Genomic DNA, 18,999 nt, shown 5'->3' on the forward strand with positions numbered 1-18,999 from the left:
GAACTTTAAAAAAAATAGTGTTACAACAACTTAGTACCCTGTGATTTTGCTAACCTTATGTTTCCTTATTTTCTCAATCCACTTCATTGAAACTTTTGTCAAAAGCTTTCCCCCCTGTTTCTACAGAGTTATGTGTATGTCAATACTTTCAGTCACTTAAAGCAGCCCAAAGCATTTTATGGAACATTTTGGCTGCAGAGAGAGGTGATCATAACCATTCATTCTTTTTTACTTGTTTTTTAATCATATTATCATGAAACAAATCAGTAAAATTATACAATGGAAAAAATTAAATTGCTTGTCTGCCTTTCTGATATAATAAAGATATCTGTCAGGGACTAGCTAGGAACTTTAGCTCCCTTATGCTTGCTCTTTTTGTCCATCTACTGAACTTCAAAGAAAATAAGCATTTCAGACCTTTCCAGTAACCACTTTTAAGCATGCAGTATATACAGCATATAAGTTATAGATGGTTTACAGTTCACTTTTACAAGGCTTCTTGGAGGAAAAGACTTCTGAAAACTGGTACTCCCAAAAATAAATACAGGCAGGTCCAAAGCACGCAGTTGTCATCCAGAGAATGATTCACTAGTGGGAGCAAGACTTGGTCAAGTCCTTTGTTTTGAGCACCAAGTAGCACATCACTTATAAAGAGTATTAGCTGTGTTTCCAAATACATAACACCCTGTATTTAAAGTATGGGCTTTAAGTTAAACCTGCAAGAGCAGACTGTCAGTGTTCCCACGTAACCCTTCACATTCTGGCATTTTCCAGACTGCCAGCCAAATGAACACTTTAGGAGGAGGTGCATTTATATGTCTGCAGCACCCAGCGGGTTAACCCACCCCACTGTGCATAGGTGTTGGAGCTCTTATGGTATGTAAGACTTGCCAAGTTTGGAGTTGTTTTGTACCTTTGAATTTTTTTTCTGAACTGTGCATTCACAGCAAGCATCTCTTGTTATGCTGTTCAAGTGTTTGTGAATGCATATCAAGTCAGTACTTTTATTTGGTTTATGTAACACACACATTTGTGTACATTTTATCACCAGAAAAAGTTTTTATGGTTCATTTTGAGGCCTTTCTACTAAAACATCTCTTTTTTTTAAAGCATTTTGCCATCCTCCATTTTTTCTTTAATACATCTTAAAATAGACTAATGTGCATTTTGGACTTGTGGCCTAACAAGTGCCCTTTTCAGTAATTGAAGCTTTTAACTTAGTATCTCTCAGGAATAACTGTCTGCTACATTTCTAGTCCCAACTTTTTTTTTTTTTTTTTCAATGAAAAAAATCTTATCCATGTGTACCTATATGTAAAATGTCAACTGCTGCTTTCTTAATAACTACACAACCCTGAAAAAAGAGGTTTCAAATGTGGACTGTGCATGGACTCTTGCTGTACTAGTGGGCATCATTTTAGGGGCTGTCTCCTGAACAAAGAGTTGTGTCAAACAGCATTGGGTCTAAGGGAAACTGCAAGACATTGAAATATCTCACAGTTCATAACTGCTTTTAACAGCCATAAGGAAATTTGAGATGCTCTGATTGCTATTTTCCTTTAAAAAAACCAGTCATTTTTACTCTTAAAGAAACTACAGTAATGATTTAATGAAGAAGAATGGTGCAGGATGTTAGTCATCATCTACTTTTAAGTTCTCACATTCTGCTATATATAAACAACAGCAAATGCTAAAGGTTAAATATTGATGAGGTACAATTGAACTTAATGACTTCAACTGCAGGTAGAATTTTAATTAAACTTAGCTATTTTGCCCACATTTGATATTATTCTAGTGACAAAAGTAACAGGATAACAAATTTTAAAAAGCTACTTAGAACAAAATATAGCTCTTTAATGTATACTTACTTTTATACAGTTGATTGAGAAAATGAAAAACATTATCCCAAAACTAAAAAAGGAAAATAGTCTCTTACAGGAGATGTCCTTTCAGCAAAAGAAAAATATTTTTTTTGTCTCCTGATTTCTTTAATGACTTGTTATTGTTGCCTCAGCTGTAGCCAGTCTGCAGCTGGTATTCTTAACAGAATTACTATGAGAGTGCCAAAAATACTTCTCTAAAAATATATAAAGAAAGATTTAAAAAGAATACCACTAAAACTGCAGCACAAGTACACTTTGTGTGACAGTGTTTAGCAGGATGAAAAATTTAAACAGAATAACAGATATTTACATTCTCACTGCAAAGTAATTGCTGAAGCATAGAGAATACTTAAATCTATTTTAATAATGCTTTCTTCCAGCCTAGATACCAAAAAACAGGGAGTACACTTACCAGCTTGTGCTGAAGTGGGGAGGGTGGGAATTGAAGTTATAACCATGTAGAAAAAAGTCTATTGAACAGTTTCCTGTGAGCTACAATGCGAGTTTCACTTTTAAATAGAAGAGCATCATAAATCAGCATAAGCCACATGTTTTAATGAGTGTATCTCCTCTGGAATTGTGCAGTGCTTGCAATTCTCTGTGAACACGACATGGATCTGGTCTTACACTTCTTACTCAGGCAAAGCTGCCACTGACATTAATGATAATTTTGCTTGAATAGAACAAAGTGCTTGATGGGAGTTGTGCCAGCAATGAGGGGTGCAAGATTAGGATAAACGTGCAAAAAAGTACAACTTCAAATGGCTGTACCTTTGACTTCTACAGCTAGCATTTCCTCCAACTACAACGATCTTAATTATAACATTTTCTGGTTCAAAGATTAACATTTAGCATTCTGGGAAAGACTTTCTGGACTTTAGTAACCTGATCAGCACGTCTCCTTTTGGTCTCTGCCTCTTTCTGGTTCTTTGTATTGCAGGGGAGATGATAGTATCTGGCACATTCCTCGGATGTCTTGGAGATAGCAGCCTTCTGTGTTTGGGGCTGAAAGATTGTGAACTCTGTGTTAGCAGAAATGCCACACAGGGGAGGTGAATAGAACATTAAAAAAGCTTTAGCTTTAGGTACTGCAGCGCAAGCAGAGTTGAATTCGAGAGCTGGGACTTAAGTGGACATTTGTCCCTGCTTTCTTCCTTAATAAAATCTGAGTGTTAACTGTGGGTAAGGGCATTTGAGAGATCACTAAAAATGAATCATTGAGTGCCCAGAAGAGCTTTATTATGATATACTATGGAGAACTTTAGAATATACCGAGTACTTTTTAAGTGGTTATCAGATACATGTAGGAGTTACTATTATGGAAGTGAATTATTTTGTCCTTCGCTGCAGAAGCAAAATAATTTGCCAAATTAAAATGTCAAAATAAAACTCATCAAAAACTGGATCTGTGTGGTCCTTTCTGGCCCTGTGCTCCCATCCAATTTTCTTTTGCCCCATGAAAAGCCATTGAGCAAAAAAAATCACAAGCCTCAACCAGCAACGTTTGTTGTGCTTGTGTATGTGTAATCCATTTTGAAAAAGCCTGACACAATACTAAATCTGGGGGAAAAAAAATCTCAGTGCAGAAATACTGACTGGCCGAATTGATTTTAAAAAAATGTCCACATTTTAAAAATCCCCAGACTGATACCGGGTTCCTGTACTGAGTTCTTGTAGGAAGAGGCAAGAGAGGTCGCTTAGTTCAGTTTGTTTGCCCCAGGAGCAATTAGGTAGAAGGAATTATTCTGCTCCCGAAGTTCTGCATAAGCATAGCCACTGCCCAGTTAACCAGTGTGAAAATACCATGGAAAATAAATTATTAAACTATACTGTTATTACTAACTTGCCAGTTCCAGAGAAACAAATGCAGCCACATTTACATATGTGTCCATCTGTCTGTTTTTACACTTTATGTCTTCAACCAGTGGGTGAAATTGTTTTAATCCAAGCTGCAGTCTGATTTTTTTTTTTAATTTGTTTTTTCCCCCTGCTGATATTTTTCTCTGTGTGTATGTGATTTGTAGATGGACATGCATATTCTTGACAGTAGCTAGTTCTTAATTGCCCCTTTAAGTAACCTAATCTATCTGGCCATGGTAGTTTTAACTGGAGTATGCAGCAGAGTTCTCCATGGATAATTTTCGTTAGTTAGCAGATTGTTACCATCTCAATGTTGCTGAAATCCCTAATCTCAGGTCAGCGTGAAGCTGCAGTGGTTACAATCCTGTTGCCTGATGCAGTGTGAATGGAAGTGCTTTCTGTCAGAAACATGTGGTCTCTTCAGTGGAGAGCCTGCGTAAATCCTGTGTAAATAGAGGGAGGCTAACAAAGGATGAGCCCCTGCAGCTCAGAGCATTTGGAGCCATTTGGAGGCTGAATTTGCTAAATGCTGCTTATACCGCCTGAAAAGTTGAAGAGAAAGGAGCATAAAATCCCTTCTTTTTTCTCTTTCTGCTCCTACCCTGGGGGGAGGGTGTTAAGGGCCAGGGAAGCCTGAGGTAAGCCTATGAAGACTGTTTTTTCAGTGCTCTTTTGAGTGTGAAAAAGGTGGCATGGGTCACTGTCCCCTCTTTAATGTCGGAAAACCCACACAGTTAGTAAATGTTGCATGTAAACTAAAGCATTTCATCCCTTCTCCTGCACTCCACGGCAGTGGGCCATGAACTAGTCAGTTGAAAATCGCAGAAAAATTTCACTTCAACATGTCCGGACAGTTTAGCACAGCAGGAACGTAAGAGAGATCAGTAATTAGCAGGTTGCTTTACTGTTGTTCCCCTTGTCTGCATTGGAATACTTTTTTCACCTGATGTGAAAAAATGTTGGATTGCAATGAACGAACCATGAACCTCCTGGCTGTAGAAAAGAGCTTAATATTTAAACTGTGGTTTATTAGTTTTGTCTTATAAAAGCTAGAAAAATATATTTTTGGCATTTGGTAGAATTTCTAAGATTTCTCAATTCACTTTACAAATAAACATGAGCTCTAAACACAGATAATTAAGGACACAAAAAGAGCTAGCCTTTTTTTCTTATTTTTGGACAGAAAAGTAATGAAAGGGGAAATGTGAAACTTAACAGTTCTGAAAAAAATTTTGAAATAATTTTGATTTTATGGCATGCATGGCTATATAAGAGCTGAAATATCATTCCTACTTTGAATGAAGTATAAAACGTTTGTGTATTCCTCTAGGCAAATAAGGTGTATTAGTGACTCTAGGCAGGTGCCTATCCAGAAACAGAAAAGAAACAGTTTTCATTCTGTCTCTTGTAAATACACTTTATATACAAGATACCATGCAAGTCTTTAAGCCTTTAGCACAGATTGCCAGATGGCAATAGGGACTTGCTCCTGAATGACAAACTATGCTAAGTTGCAATTAGATTACGTAGGATAGCTTCATATGTGGCGTCTGATAGCATCTTAAGTTTTCTTCCTGTTTGAATTTGCAATAATTATTAATGCCTTGTGTGAAATTCACACATGTCATCTTTACATTATCGGCCCAGTGGAATCGATGAGTTTTATTCTGGAAAGCAAAAGATCCTCCAAAAGGACAGCAAGAGAGGAGGCCAGGTCTTTGTCTCCTTCCTCTTCTAGAAGGGCAAAAGAATAACATCTTCTGTAGGAAGAGAGATGGTAGTGGTGTATGCATGAAGTTTTCTTGTTCTCCCAGTGCACCAGTGTCCAACCTTTCTTTCTGTCTAAGATGTTCAATGGAACATAGAACAGAGAACCCTGAAATGTGTCTGGTGTCTCAGAGACACCAGGGCAGAGAACACAGTGGTCTGATTAAAGCAGCTCACTGAGGATACTCCACTCCAGGAAGAAGTGCAGATCGTGCAGGTCAGCAAGGCTCAGTGCTCCTCTAAGCTCCCTGCACAGCTTCTGATGGCTCCTTTCCTCCTGGAGTAAAGTCATTTAGCAAAACAAGCACAGGTACTGGCAGAGCACTGCCAGTGATGGCACAGCTCTGAGCTGGGTTGCCCACCTGAACTGTTTGTGATTTTTAAAGTCCCATATTTGCCATCATAACCTATCTTAACTTAGTTTCCCTGGCCAAGAGATGCAGGACATAAATATGGCTCCTGTGGTGTGAGGAGACTTAAGTCAACTTCCTTGAACACAGATCATTAGGAGGAAGAGAAAAAAAAAAACCCAATCCCTGGCCAGGACTTCATTCAAAGGTCTGTAATCTACTGGAGCTGTAAGGCTAAAAGCCTGATAATTTTAACAGGATGGAGTGAAGATAAGGATTCTCCCGAAGGGTCTTTGATTCTGGAGCTGACCTTCCCTCTCTGTTAGTCTTCCCTTCAGCACAGACTGTCTTATCTTCAAAAACATCTTCAGGCACTACTCTGTCCAGCTTTTTGGCAGTGATAATTAACCAGATTTTTAAAATGTTTCTGTGGTGACGATATGTATTGTTTTACTAAGCTGAATATCCTTATTAATAATGGTTTACAATATTTATGTGTCCAGATGGACACATTATAAGTACAAACAAATAATTGCAAATTGTGAATATAGGCTGCATGCAGATTTCCCTCTTTGCTTTGCATTTATATCTACATATTCCACTCCATCAAAATACTAGACTGGAAGATTAGAGTAGCTTACTTAAGATCAGCATAGTGTACTGCAGCTTTCCTTTTCAGAATACTTTAACTTGCTTTTCGTGTTGCATCCACTATTTTTAGAAAAATGGCGAAGTGTCTTGTCTTCCCCCGAGTTTAGATACTCCTGCTGTTCTCTCTTTTCCTTTAGTGTGACAAACCTTAAAGCTGTAAGGGACCTCTGATGGTGAAGAAACTCAAACACTGGGTTCTGAAATGTACTTTTCCAGAAATCATTTTTTTAACTGCACTACTTGCTATGATGGTAACAGAAACTATTTCTAGAATTTGAATCTGGACTGTTACCAGGCTTCTGTGCTTTGGCCTGACTGGGTCATCCTTTTCAGTTATCACTTTGATAGATTGGGAATTTGTTATTCATCCTGTTCACAAGTGGTAAAAAGACAAGATGAGCAACTTCTAAACTTGCTTACTCTGTTGCTGGGTTTTTACTCTGTGAAAAACACAGACTAGCATTGAGATAATGCTGATAATGTGGAAGACTAACAAAGAAAAATTCATTGATACAATAAGGTTGGACAGGCTTTATGTAGGACTGGTCTCTGTTTCTCAAAGAGTCCTTGGCTATGTCAACACTGGGCTTTGCAAGCTTATCTGTCCAAGGAAATCAGCTTGCAGCAAGTTGGAATTATGGTGCAATGGAAATTCTGCTATGACTACTTATGTGATATTTTTTAAAGAAGAGGCAGTCTCCTTAACTTTCAATGCAAAGGAATTTATCTTGTAGAAGGAAACTCTCAGCACATAGTAAGAGTGCCTGAGCACAGAGCCAGTGTGGAAGCCCAGCTTCCCACTGTGGAAAGAATACTTGCCTCTTCAGCATCCTCCACAAACTCTTCCCCTAGAAGAGATGTCTTTAAGGGACCCCAGGTGGGGGGTTGCAAGGTTTCATGTAAGCTCTCTCCATCTTTTACAGAGGTATTGAGACTATTATATAGCATTGCTGTAATCTTAAACAAGCTGGGTAAAATGCCTAATTCTCTACTGGCTCAAATCCTGTGTAGTCATTGACACCTCCACAAAGAGAGCGCCACTTAAGAATTCCCAACTTCCCTACAACACTGATAGGTTTTTGCAATCATGTGTACTCTTTGCACAAGAATAAATGACTGAACAGTACAGAAAGCAGGAGAAAATCACCCTTAATTTTTTTTTGACTCTGTGTGAAAGAGACAGTCAACCAAAATCCAAATCTTAATTTCTTCTCTAGAAAATTGGGATAACTATGCTTGTATAATTGCCATTTCCATAGTACTTAGGATTTGACTCTACTCTTCTTACAAATTACCATCTAAACCAGGATATGAGCAGTTCATATAGCAGAATCTCTTGTAATGATAATTTAAATTTGATTCCTTCATACAGTATGAAAAATATAGTTAATCCAATCTGGCATAAAGTGACTTTCATATCTGTTCATTTTATTTCACTTTTGATAATTTATTTTTCTTCATTTAAAGTAACACATTTATTTGGGTGAAGAAAACTAGCACCAGAATTAAATAATTCCATCTCGGAAAGGACAGTTATGGGGTTTTTCTATGATTTCTTCTCACTAGAAACTGAGTCCACTAACATTAGCGGTGGTAGTCCTGTTAAAGATATGACAATATAGATTAACAGGACTGGGCCTGTCATACACTAGGAGGAACAAATCTTGCTGTATTTTTATTCTGATATCATTGGGAGTTACAATATTTTAATTTCCTTTTATGAGGTTATGGAACAGATTAGGCAAGCACCGACTCATGATTTCAGCTGCTGATTAGGATGGGAAGGTAATGAGAGCTTTAGCTGAACTTTTCTTTCTTGGGCTGCTACTAGGTTTTTTAAACCAGGATATTAATAACCTCATCAGAAAGTCCAAATACTGATTTAGAGTATGGGAGACTCCTGCTGAGGATGCTCACAAATAGGAGAGTATATGCAGGCAGACAGGAATTTATCCATACAGAGAGTGAACTGGTGTTTCTGTGGTTTGAAAGGATGGTGCAGAGCAGAAGTTTTCCATCTCCACACATCCTGTGCACACACACATTGCTTTTACATAAAGAGACAAAGATATCTTTATCCGCACGACAGATAGACAAACAGACTGACTGACTTCAAACTTGCACTTTCAGTAGGGATTTTTTCCCCCCATCTCCGGGTACTGCTTTTCAAAATTGCCTGAGGCTACAGTACAGCACCTCAGATCCCCAAGGCCCATTGCCTGGCTCCTAATAGCCACTCTCCATCTGTGTCACATGAACAGCTGATGAGATAGCTCCAGTGTCTGTATTTTGGAGAGCATATCCACCCAGGTTAAAATGCTGGGGTTGCCAAGGAGCAGTCAGAAGCCATTAGTGTTTGTGAGAATTTGCCTTGCAGCAGTTCCTTGGCATAGTGGGAAGTGTGTGCGCGTGTGTGTGCGCGCACACGTGTCTGTGAGAGACGGTAGGGTGGAATACATGGGGGGAAGAAAGCAGCAGAAAGGAGTGCTTTCTAAATAACCAATATATTGCAAAAGCAAACAGTTGGTTACAGTGTTTAGTGCTTCCATAATCTCTTTGACTAGTTTACTGTGATTTGACTCTCCTTTCTCTATCGTTAATAGGGAAAAAAAAAAAAGAAAAAGGGAAAGAGAGCAGCGACTTCAGGGTCTTGCTCTGGTGTTTGGGCAGATGGAAAGGAGCTGCTCTGCCTTGGGGCAGGGTGGTTGTAATGAAGTGGCCTGTCAGTCTGTAAATAGTGAGGGTCATCTCTTCCATGTGATGGAGGGTATCACATTGCAGTGAAAATGGAAATGTCAATAAAATTAATCTGCCAGCTCTTTGCTGTGGCTTTTTCTGTCTCTCCAGTCCAAAAGGGTAGGTTTTTCAGAGGGGATGCAGTACAAGAAGGGTGATCTGGCATGGGAGGGAAGATGGAGCTGAAATGGAAGTTTTGAAGCAAATGGACTGTATGTAGCAGCAATGTATTTCGTTTAGTAGCACTACAGATCTAGACGAGGCTATAGGAATTAGCTCGTGAATCTATAGCATTCCTCAGGAAGCTATGGAGCGTCTAGCTCAGGCTACATTGAGCACAGAGTTTATTGTTTTAGGCTTTCTTGGACAAGGTTTTTACTTAGCATGGGATTTATGGCATTTACTGCTAATGAATGTCTATTCTTAAATTACAAAAACCACCGTCTCAGCACAATTCCCAGATGTCCTTCCAGGACCTCGGCTTCTTAAACACCAGCAGGGAGCATAAACTCTCCACTTCTCTGTTTTCCTCTTTCGTGTGGCTCCGGGCTAATGATGTGTAAGGAAAACACAGCAATCTATAAAGTCTCAGTGCTGTCCCAGTATTCTTCATTTATTTTGCATTTGATTATGCCACAAGTCGGATCTTGTTTCTTTCCTTTTTTTAAAGTTATTAGTTCAAATATTAATGTAGGAATATGGCATATATTGCTGCTCTTGATTGATGCCTTCCCAAAAACAGGAAGACGTGCTCGTATGAATTTTAAGAAAGTAGGGGTCCTGCAATGCCTTGCCAGAAGAGTTTTTCAGATACATAATTTAGATGCCCTCCAGGCAGGCTTTCAAGGCATTTTTGCTGGAGGGCAAGAAAAAATAACTATGACTGTTAAAAGTAAATGATTTTTGCTAATGCACAATTAATGCCAGGGAAAAGCACAGAAGAGAAGGATGTTGATGGAAAGTTCTGATTAAGTGAGAGCTCTACCTTGATGTGCATCTTTTTTTTTTAATGATAATAATCACTGATGCAGAGATGTAGAAGTTTTCATGTCATGCAAATGCTGTGTGCAGGGTCACACTAGGTGTACGTGTTTGTGGGTGCGTGTGTGTGTGTGCAGGGAGGTGATGGTTTCAGGGAGGGGCTCATCTGACAGTGTGTTATGTGCACTGAACAGTGACATGGTTACTGCCACCTCTGCAGAGGGCCTCGAATATATAGACTACAGAACATTTAACTTGATTACTTATACGTACATATTCAGAATGGTTGTAGGGATGCATTTACAGTAAATGGGTTTTCTTGTGGCAGGTTTTCCCACATTGAATCCCATAATTGAAAAAGAGCTACTGCACTATGTCAAGCACACAATTATAATTGAATTAATGATATATGCATGTGTGAAACACAAAATTAGTATTTGGAGAGACACGGTTTTCTAATTTTTACATATTTGTATCAGCATTCTTATATAATGAGAAACGGTATGTGCCTGATCTAACAGATAAAAACCCCCAAACTGTGGTCATGTCTTGGCAATTAATGATATTTTTTGGCTTCTGTATTTGGTTTATTGAACATCTCCTCCTTCCTGTTTTTCTCTTTGTTGTAGGTGATGGTTTAGACAACAGTGTAGCCTCACCTGGTACAGGGGATGATGATGACCCAGACAAGGACAAAAAGCGTCAGAAGAAAAGAGGCATTTTCCCCAAAGTAGCAACAAATATCATGAGAGCGTGGCTTTTCCAGCATCTCACAGTAAGTGGTGCCCAAAACCAAAATACATTTCTATTCATGTGCCTAATGAGGTTTGTTCATCATTATTAGAAATCAATTGTCCCCATAATTTTTTGACCATTATTAGGTCTCAAGCTTTGTTGGTTTTTTTTTTTGTTTTTAAATTAGATTTTTTTTCTTGGGTCTTGGAATCATGACAAATCTCAACAAATCTCAATCTCAATCTCAATTCTATCTATCTATTTACCTCTCTCTATGTGTGTGTGTATATATATGTATACACACATCCTATAGAGAGAAAGAGAGAGCGTACAACACCTTAGCATGGAACACCACCTGTATATGAAGTCACCTTTTTTGGCTTGGAACTATTCAAAATCTTTCTAAGGACAGAAAAAGGGGGATTCTTGCTTTAGCACATATAAAGCTCTTCCTTCTGGATTCTTTATTGCTGGCTTCTGTTTGCACAAACTTCTTATGCATGTGGTGAAAGAGAGAGCCCTGGCCTGTGTGCATTTGCTGACATACACTGTGGATGTTAGAGAAGCCAAAGCAGCAGCTTGCAACTTTGTCATTGTTGCTTTTTTCTGTGAGGAAATAAGTCTTATAGATTCCCTAATTTTTCAGTTGTGTAACAGAGAGAATAAGCACCTTTTTTGCTTCTCTTCAAGTCCATTAATATTAAAATCCAGCAATATTCACATTTGGAGGGAGAGAGATTAAGCATGTGAAGTAGCAGAGCCTTCCTTGGGCTTTTATTTGTCTGCTTGCTGTTGGTTTTGTGTTGGTGTTCTGTTGACTATAGCATCACTTAGGCATCAAAACACAGTTCCATATAAAACCTAGTAAACCTAGTTTACTTCATGTGGGAAATAATGGAAACTGGTAAAGTCATCAATTGATTTTCTTCTTTCTCACTTGTTTCTCACTTGCTAAGGATTGAAATGCTAACTGCTATTAACTACCTCTAACAAAGTTTTATAAATTTCCATGGTTTTATAAATTTCCTGCTGTTGGTTACAGTGTAATGATTCCGGGACCCGATTTATTTATGGTGGAGACTATCGAACTGCTCTGCCAGCAGCACAGCTAAAGGGGGGAGCGATAGATTCACATTTCTAAACCATCATTTTGATGTAAGGACATTAGTAGCAAACTAAGGTGCATTGATCTGGCCTGTGGGGTCAGGATTAGCTGGAATAGCCAGTGTCTCTGCTGGAGTAGTGGTTATTCCTGCCTCTCAGCTATGGCCATTTCAAAGGTCAGGTGCCCTGTACCCACTTGGCTCAGAGGAATTAGACAGAACATGAGTCTCTGGGCTGATTACTTAACCAAAGACAAAATAATGAGTCCTAAGCAAATACTGACTAATTGAAAGGGCTGTAAATCCATTACATATTGGTCAGGGATAATCAGGAGTATTTAATCACTTTTATCTATTCAGGAGCACTGAAGCTGCAACAGCAAAGCCCTGAACCTTGCCATGTGCTTATTATTCTCATCATTATCAAAATTACTTCACAGCTGTTCTTTGCTACATCACCTCAGCTGGAGATTTACTAACCTGTAAAATGTTTTTAATTTGGAAGTCGAGTGAGTGCGAGTGGAGGGTTTTTCGTTTAGCTGTAGGGTATCTTTAGACAAGTAGTACAGGCAGACAGCAAAAAGCAGGGCCAGCCACAAATAAACAAGTTTGGTTTGTAGACATCTCCACGTTAACTCCATTTCCTCTAATGAAATTTGTGATACCTAGTTTTTTTTTCCTTCACGCCTTTCTTTCTTATGTGCTCCTTGAAAGCATTTGACACTTGCTTATTAAACAGTCAACTGCCTCTTGCTTCTCTTGAGGAAAGTCCTTCTGGCTTTTTGAAATCCCTTTTCCTTGTTTCTATCCTCTCTCTCCTGATCCTCTCCATCCTGCATGAATTAAGGAAATTTGCCATCACTGGTGAGGATGGCCTCACAAAAATCAGATTAAATGAACGCAAAAAAGCCCCAAACCTTTTTACCATCCAGGCTTTAATGAGTTTGCAGGTGTTGAAAGATTTACTGCGCTGTAATTCTCAGACCTGCAAACTGATAATGGAGACCCCTGACCAGCGCAATGTAAATTCAGAAAGATTCTTGCCATAAACACATGCAGGGAAGGAAGAAAACTCCTTTCTTTTAAAGATCTCACACTTTTTCTCAAATTAGCTTGTCCATTCAAAATGTAACTCTGGCTGAGCCAGAACGGAGGAATCTGTGATGTACAATTTTATTGTTTCAAGTAAATATCTTTGGCAGTCCATAATTCAATGTACATTCCTTCATTACTACTCTAACCTTATTTCAAATTGGTTTGTTCCTCTTTTGTGCTGTATGACCTGTTCTTGTATTACAATAATCCCCTGATGTACCCTTTTTTCTTTCTCTCTCTCTCTCTCTCTTTTTTTTAAAGAAACTAATTGAATTATCTCATTATTTTAATTTGTTAAGCAAATGTATTTTACGTCTCAGGATGTGTTCTTAAAGAAGGAGCTGCTTAGGCTTTGCCCCCTGAATGGGCCATTGGTACATTTTGACATTCATGCATTCATTAAGGAGAGGAACATAAAAGAGCTCTGGTTGTATTTTTTTTTTCAAACACCCAACCAGCATGGAGCAACTTTTCCATAAGCCACAGGGGTCTCTCTACATATGTTCTCAACTGCAAGCCATTGTCACCTATTCTGAATACCTCAAAAGGACAAATAAAATACTAAAGGCCAACTGTAGCAATTGTTAGCTGTTAGTCTCAATATGACAAAAATCATTAACCTCTGATTTCCCTGGAAGGAGAGGCAGTGGCAGTCCATCTCTTCTGGCATGGATTAAATGTAGAAGTCCTTTAGACTGTCGAATTCCAAGAGAGTAACTCAGATCTGTAAATTGTATTTACCTATGATTTTAAATAAAATGCTATTTTTTTTCTTTTATTCAATCAGTTTGCAAACTCTTAAGGCAGCCAATTTTAAAAATTGAATGGCCTGAGTGGCTTTTTTGAAGAGACAGGCACTTGAACTCTGATGTAGAGTGAATGTGTCTGACAGGCTGTGTCTTTCAAAACAATTTCTAACCCTTATCACAGCTTCCATTTTGTAGTAACTTTAATTATATTTGAAATGGGATATACATGCATGTTTTTATTGTTGGAAATCAAATGCAAGAAATAGGAGCTTCTGTCATGTTCTTGTTCACTTACTGAGCTCTGTCTTTGGAATTACAACAGTACTGGAAGATAAAAGATCTGAGGAAGAATTGGTTGGAAATGTGTATGCTTTTTCTGGATAACATCCAGTGTTTAAGAAAGTAGAGGAAATCCTAGTCTGGTAGTATAATCTTTTCAATAGTACATAAAGATTATGACATCAGAAAGGTAAACCTGACATTAAGACTGTTTTTAGTTGAGTTCAAAGGTGGCTAAAGAAAAGAAACAGCAAGAAATCTGACCCAAGCTGAGAGTTTATTCATAGCTTTGGAAGACTCCTTTTCCTCTATGCTAAGGAGTTCTTAGTACACTCAATTAGCCTCTCAGACATCACTGCTTTCCTCCCTCAAGTGCTCCCCTATTTGCCCTGCAAAGAACATATTTGATCACGAAGTGAAAACAGGAAGTGCTCAAATGTATAGACACCTCCAACTTACACCAATGCTGAGATTAGGATTTCTTACCAGCAACTATAGAGCTGGCCCCCCTCCTCCCATCCCTTTTGAAGGATGGAGGACCTTTAAAATATACATACATAATCAGAAGAGAAGAAAGTTATAAAGGAAGTAATTATACCACTCTACAGACTTGTACCTCTGGTAGTTCATCCATTTCTGCAGCAGTATGCCAAAGACTACATTTTTGCTATATTCGAAATTTTTTCACCTTTTTTTACTGAGCTGGTAGAACAGAGTCCCACTTATGCTTTGACACTTCACCTGGAGTGATGCCCTTTGTTAAAATTCTATTTTGGTTGTTTCTTTTGTTACAGTCTTTAAGAAGACAGATTTAGCAATGGTAGCCTGCAAACTAAAGCTTTTTTAATTAAAATGCCAAATTTCCATCTCATAGTATTTGGGATATCTCCCCTGAAGTCAGAGGAGTTGAGCTGGTTTTTCTGCTCTTTTTTTCTTGCTAGCTGAAGTTCTGTCTTCTAACATTGAACAACGTCATTTTAGCCTGATTTCCACAATCTTCTAGCTGAAAATATTGCTCTTTGCACAGTCTATTGTAAAATATATCTTGATTTTATCTGTTTCATTGTCAGGCTACAGTTAAGTTCTTCTGGAAGGTGGCAAAATGAACCAGCCACACTTTAGAGCTTACTTGAATTAATTTTCTTAACTTGTCATATTCAGGTGTCCAGATTGGATAATATGAATAGTCTTAATGAAACAGTTTTTTGTGGGGGTTTTTTTTTGGTGTTTTTTTTTGTTTGTTTGTTTGTTTTGGGTTTTTTTTGTATATATGTGGGTGTATCTGAGAATAAAATGTGTATCTTGTGTATTTTGATGAATGACTTATCAAGCCTTTTATACAGGGCAGCTATTTTATTTATTCATTAGATTTGATTCTAGAGATATCATCAACCAAAACCAATTTTGGAGCAAGTGTTGAAAAAAGTTGAATCCAACTCACTTTCATAAATATATCCTTCCATATTTTACTTTAGTAATAATCCCTTAAAGGAAGGTTACAAACTTAGCTGGCCATTGCACTCCAACAATAGATTTGTGAGCAACTTACTTTCATATCAAACTGTAGAAGAACAACTTTTCTCAGGGATGTGAACTGGGAGAAGCGTTCTTCACATTGTTGGTTTTGCTCTACTTTAAAAAACCAAGACCAAACCCAAAAATACAACAGACCCCTGTCCAGATAAAATGGTGAGAAGGAGGCTGGGAAACTCCAGATAATACAGGAATGTGCCATCATCCTAGTGAATTTTGGTGTGTATGTTGGAGTGCATTGGGTACACAGAGGAGATGGACAATGTCCTCTGATTCTCCTGTAAAACTTCCTGCACGTGTGTTTGCGTGGCTGCCATTTCCACCTCAGGGCACACCTCGGGGTCAGAGAGCTGGAGGAGCCTCAGCTACAGTTTTATTCCAGGTTTGCTTTTAGGCAGGGCTGGCTGTGTGCTGTTTTCAGCAAGGTAATAAGTTGCCTGCTGGTGTAGAACAGACCACTCTGTACAAACACCACCCGGTTGGAAGCATGTCCTACAAAATAATATTGTGCTCATTTTTCAGCTGGATAAACTTTTGTGAGGAGAGGTTAAATGACTTCACCCCCCTAGTGCTAAAGAAAAATCAGTGCCCGAATGGTAAACTCCCATGACCTGCAGTCTTGCAGTCCTCAGGATGACAGAGTTGTGCCTCTTTGTACCCCAGAGTTGCTCTGGTGTCTCACCAGAAGGGCTGGTGGTGGCCATTAACATTTGTAGTTATTGCTGCTGGTATTGCAGCCCTGCCTAGTGTCATCAGCATCCCGCTCCTGTCCTGCCTGCCTGCACTACCGTGTCACCAGCCCGGGCAGAATAAACCTGGAAATCTTGCTCAAAATGACACTTCTCTATCCCAGGCTGAAAGGTTTCATCCTCTGAGTGCTCCTAGTCCTCCATGAAATCCATCCTGAAGATTTAGCAAGAGACCAAACATTCACATACCTTTTAAACACCACAATCTTAAAAGAAAAGAGCTGAAATGGGATGGGGGTGGGGCTTTGTTTGTTTTAAAAATGGAATCTGAGATTAGATCTGACATTTCTACATCCACCCCCTACAGAAGAGGGAACCCAGGGTCATGGGGTGTGTGGGCCTCAAAAGCTAGCTTTGTCTGGGAGTGGTTAATCTAATCATTGTTACATAGACATCTGTTATTTCTTCTGAAAAATTGATGCTTTTGTGACACAATGATCCATCTATTTAGTACAACAGCCTGAGTAATTAAATTAAAAAAAGAATATTTTTGCGGGAGCATGTATTATAAAACTGCCATACCTCCTTGTACCAGTGAAAAGGCTGAGGAGAGGGAGTGGAAGATGGAGAGGGGCAGAGGAGAGGAGTGCTTTAAGTCTTGCATTGTTTTCTGCTGGCTAGAGGAAAACATCTGTGAATTGTTTGAACTGAACCTTAGCAGGGACTGTCTGAATCTGTGTCATCTCTGTTTAATTTCAGGAAATGATGTCACAGCGCATTAAATAACAATGCTGCATGATTTATTTTTACTTGTACATGCTGTCCTAAGCATTTCGGTTACACGGCAGTGTTTCCAATTAAGTGCAAGCTTTCGGTTTTAAAAAATATACTCAGTAATGGTTTTTTGGGGGGGCATGGGGTATGGGCAGGCTGGGTTTTTTAGGGGGTCACCAAGGTTCAGGGCTGTCGGAGGGCTCTGGGCCCATTTGTCATGTGCTTATTTGTAGTTGGGACTGGATGTCAGCTCTCTCGTCACCCATGGCAACCCCCAGGACCGTGGGTTTGTTACAAAGCCTGTCTGGGGGAGAAAAAAACCTAAATATTCCGAACCGATCCGTCAAAGGACCTATTAGATAGTTATAGCCAGGCCTATGTACTGTAGCTTTTGCCTCGATCAAACTTTCTGCACTCCCCCTTCTTCTGTAGAAGAATAGAGGACATAAGTCAATTCTGTCTGCCATCTGTCGCCTCTCTCCCTGCTCCTCAAATTAAAGAGACAGTCCAAAATTTAAATAATCGGATACAATCACAGGAAGCCAGCCTGGAAATTATTACATGTGCAATTGGTTGAGGGTGTTTTGTTTTTTTTTTTTTTTTTTCCTCCTCATTTTATTTTGAAGAGGGGATCTTTATTGTGCTTCTTTGGAGATCAAAATATGTTGTGTGTTTCAGCTTCAAAAATAGCATGCTGAGAAATAGTGGATTTGCAGTGTCACTGAGTTGTTTTCTAATAGGATTCCAAGTTATATATAGGGTGAAATTCACACACACACATACACACCCTCCCCACCCCCCAAAGAATCCCCAAATTGTGAATCCTGCAAGGGACAAATAAATGAATCACACCACCCTGCAGCTCTCCTATCCCTTTCATCCCCTTTCTGTCCCCAAATCCATGGCAGGGCTGCAGCAAAATCTTTTTTGGTGCTGCTAGGATAATTTAAGCTGTCAAGTCTACCTCATGGGCCTCTTCTAGGCCTGCTGTAAGAGTTTTTCACAGTACTCTGTCTGATATTAGCTAGTTATGCTTTACCTTTTCCTCCCCTTGTTTTTATTTTTATACCAGCCTGCCTGGTTTTGCCACCTCCTCATCAACAGGCAGCACAATGTGTCAGGACTGCAGCAAGGTGAATTTCACTCATGTGACATATGAGGTCAGCAGATGCCAAACCATCAGATAACGTGGCTAGATGTTACTTCCCAATTTAAGATTTTACCTGCCATTTTCAAACAGGAGATTCCTGAGGAAAAACATGTACATGGTTTTAACTGAGGCTTGATTAAAGAGCCTTGACTGAGCAAGCTGAATGTGTCCTAGTGAAAGATAGGATCAACCACTGTTTTTCTTTGGTTGTTATTGTCAGATTACAAAGCTTTGCAGTATAGGAAGTAAGTGAAAAGAAAAGAAGAGGGAACACTAAAGTCCAGTTAATGCATTCCTTAAAGTAATTGAAACAAGGAAATGACAGTGACAAGAATTCGTTTATATGGAGTTGTGGCTTCAAGGCTTGCAAGGCAAAAGGTAGTTTTACCAGAGCATATGTGTATGTAAAGTGTTGAAACACTTTTTAAACTCCAAAATCATTGCTACCTAATAAATGGTTTGAACTGTAGCTTTTGAAGCTCAAGATCACAGTGAATTAGAGGAGAGAATTCTTTAGAGTGTCTTCAGCTTCCACTACCTAAAGCTGTTGTCATCAGAAAACTCACAGTTCCTCCCTTTCTCTGTAATTTTGGGGAAAATACAATTGTTGTTGTTTGTTCAGTGATACTACCTGTTTTGCCTCAGGATATGTTTAAAACTTTCT

General features: G+C 38.9%; 1 protein-coding gene across 15 annotated transcripts in view; it reads left to right on the plus strand.

Annotated features, from left to right (window-relative positions):
* MEIS2 (Meis homeobox 2) overlaps window positions 1–18,999 on the plus strand; it is a 171,775-nt gene that overhangs the window by 42,268 nt on the left and 110,508 nt on the right. For 8 of the 15 annotated variants that reach the window (XR_013774603.1, XM_079308676.1, XM_079308681.1 and 5 more), the window contains 2 exons: window positions 775–876; window positions 10,858–11,003. Coding sequence is in view for 14 of the 15 variants with exons in the window: in XM_079308676.1 (XP_079164802.1) it covers window positions 775–876; window positions 10,858–11,003 (248 nt within the window). In the remaining variant the exon portion in view is untranslated. The remainder of the gene's footprint in view (window positions 1–774; window positions 877–10,857; window positions 11,004–18,999) is intronic. The other 7 variants (XM_079308688.1, XM_079308685.1, XM_079308689.1 and 4 more) reach the window with 1 other exon arrangement.

Source organism: Erithacus rubecula, assembly GCF_903797595.1.
Source record: "Erithacus rubecula genome assembly, chromosome: 6".
Lineage (NCBI taxonomy): Eukaryota > Metazoa > Chordata > Aves > Passeriformes > Muscicapidae > Erithacus > Erithacus rubecula.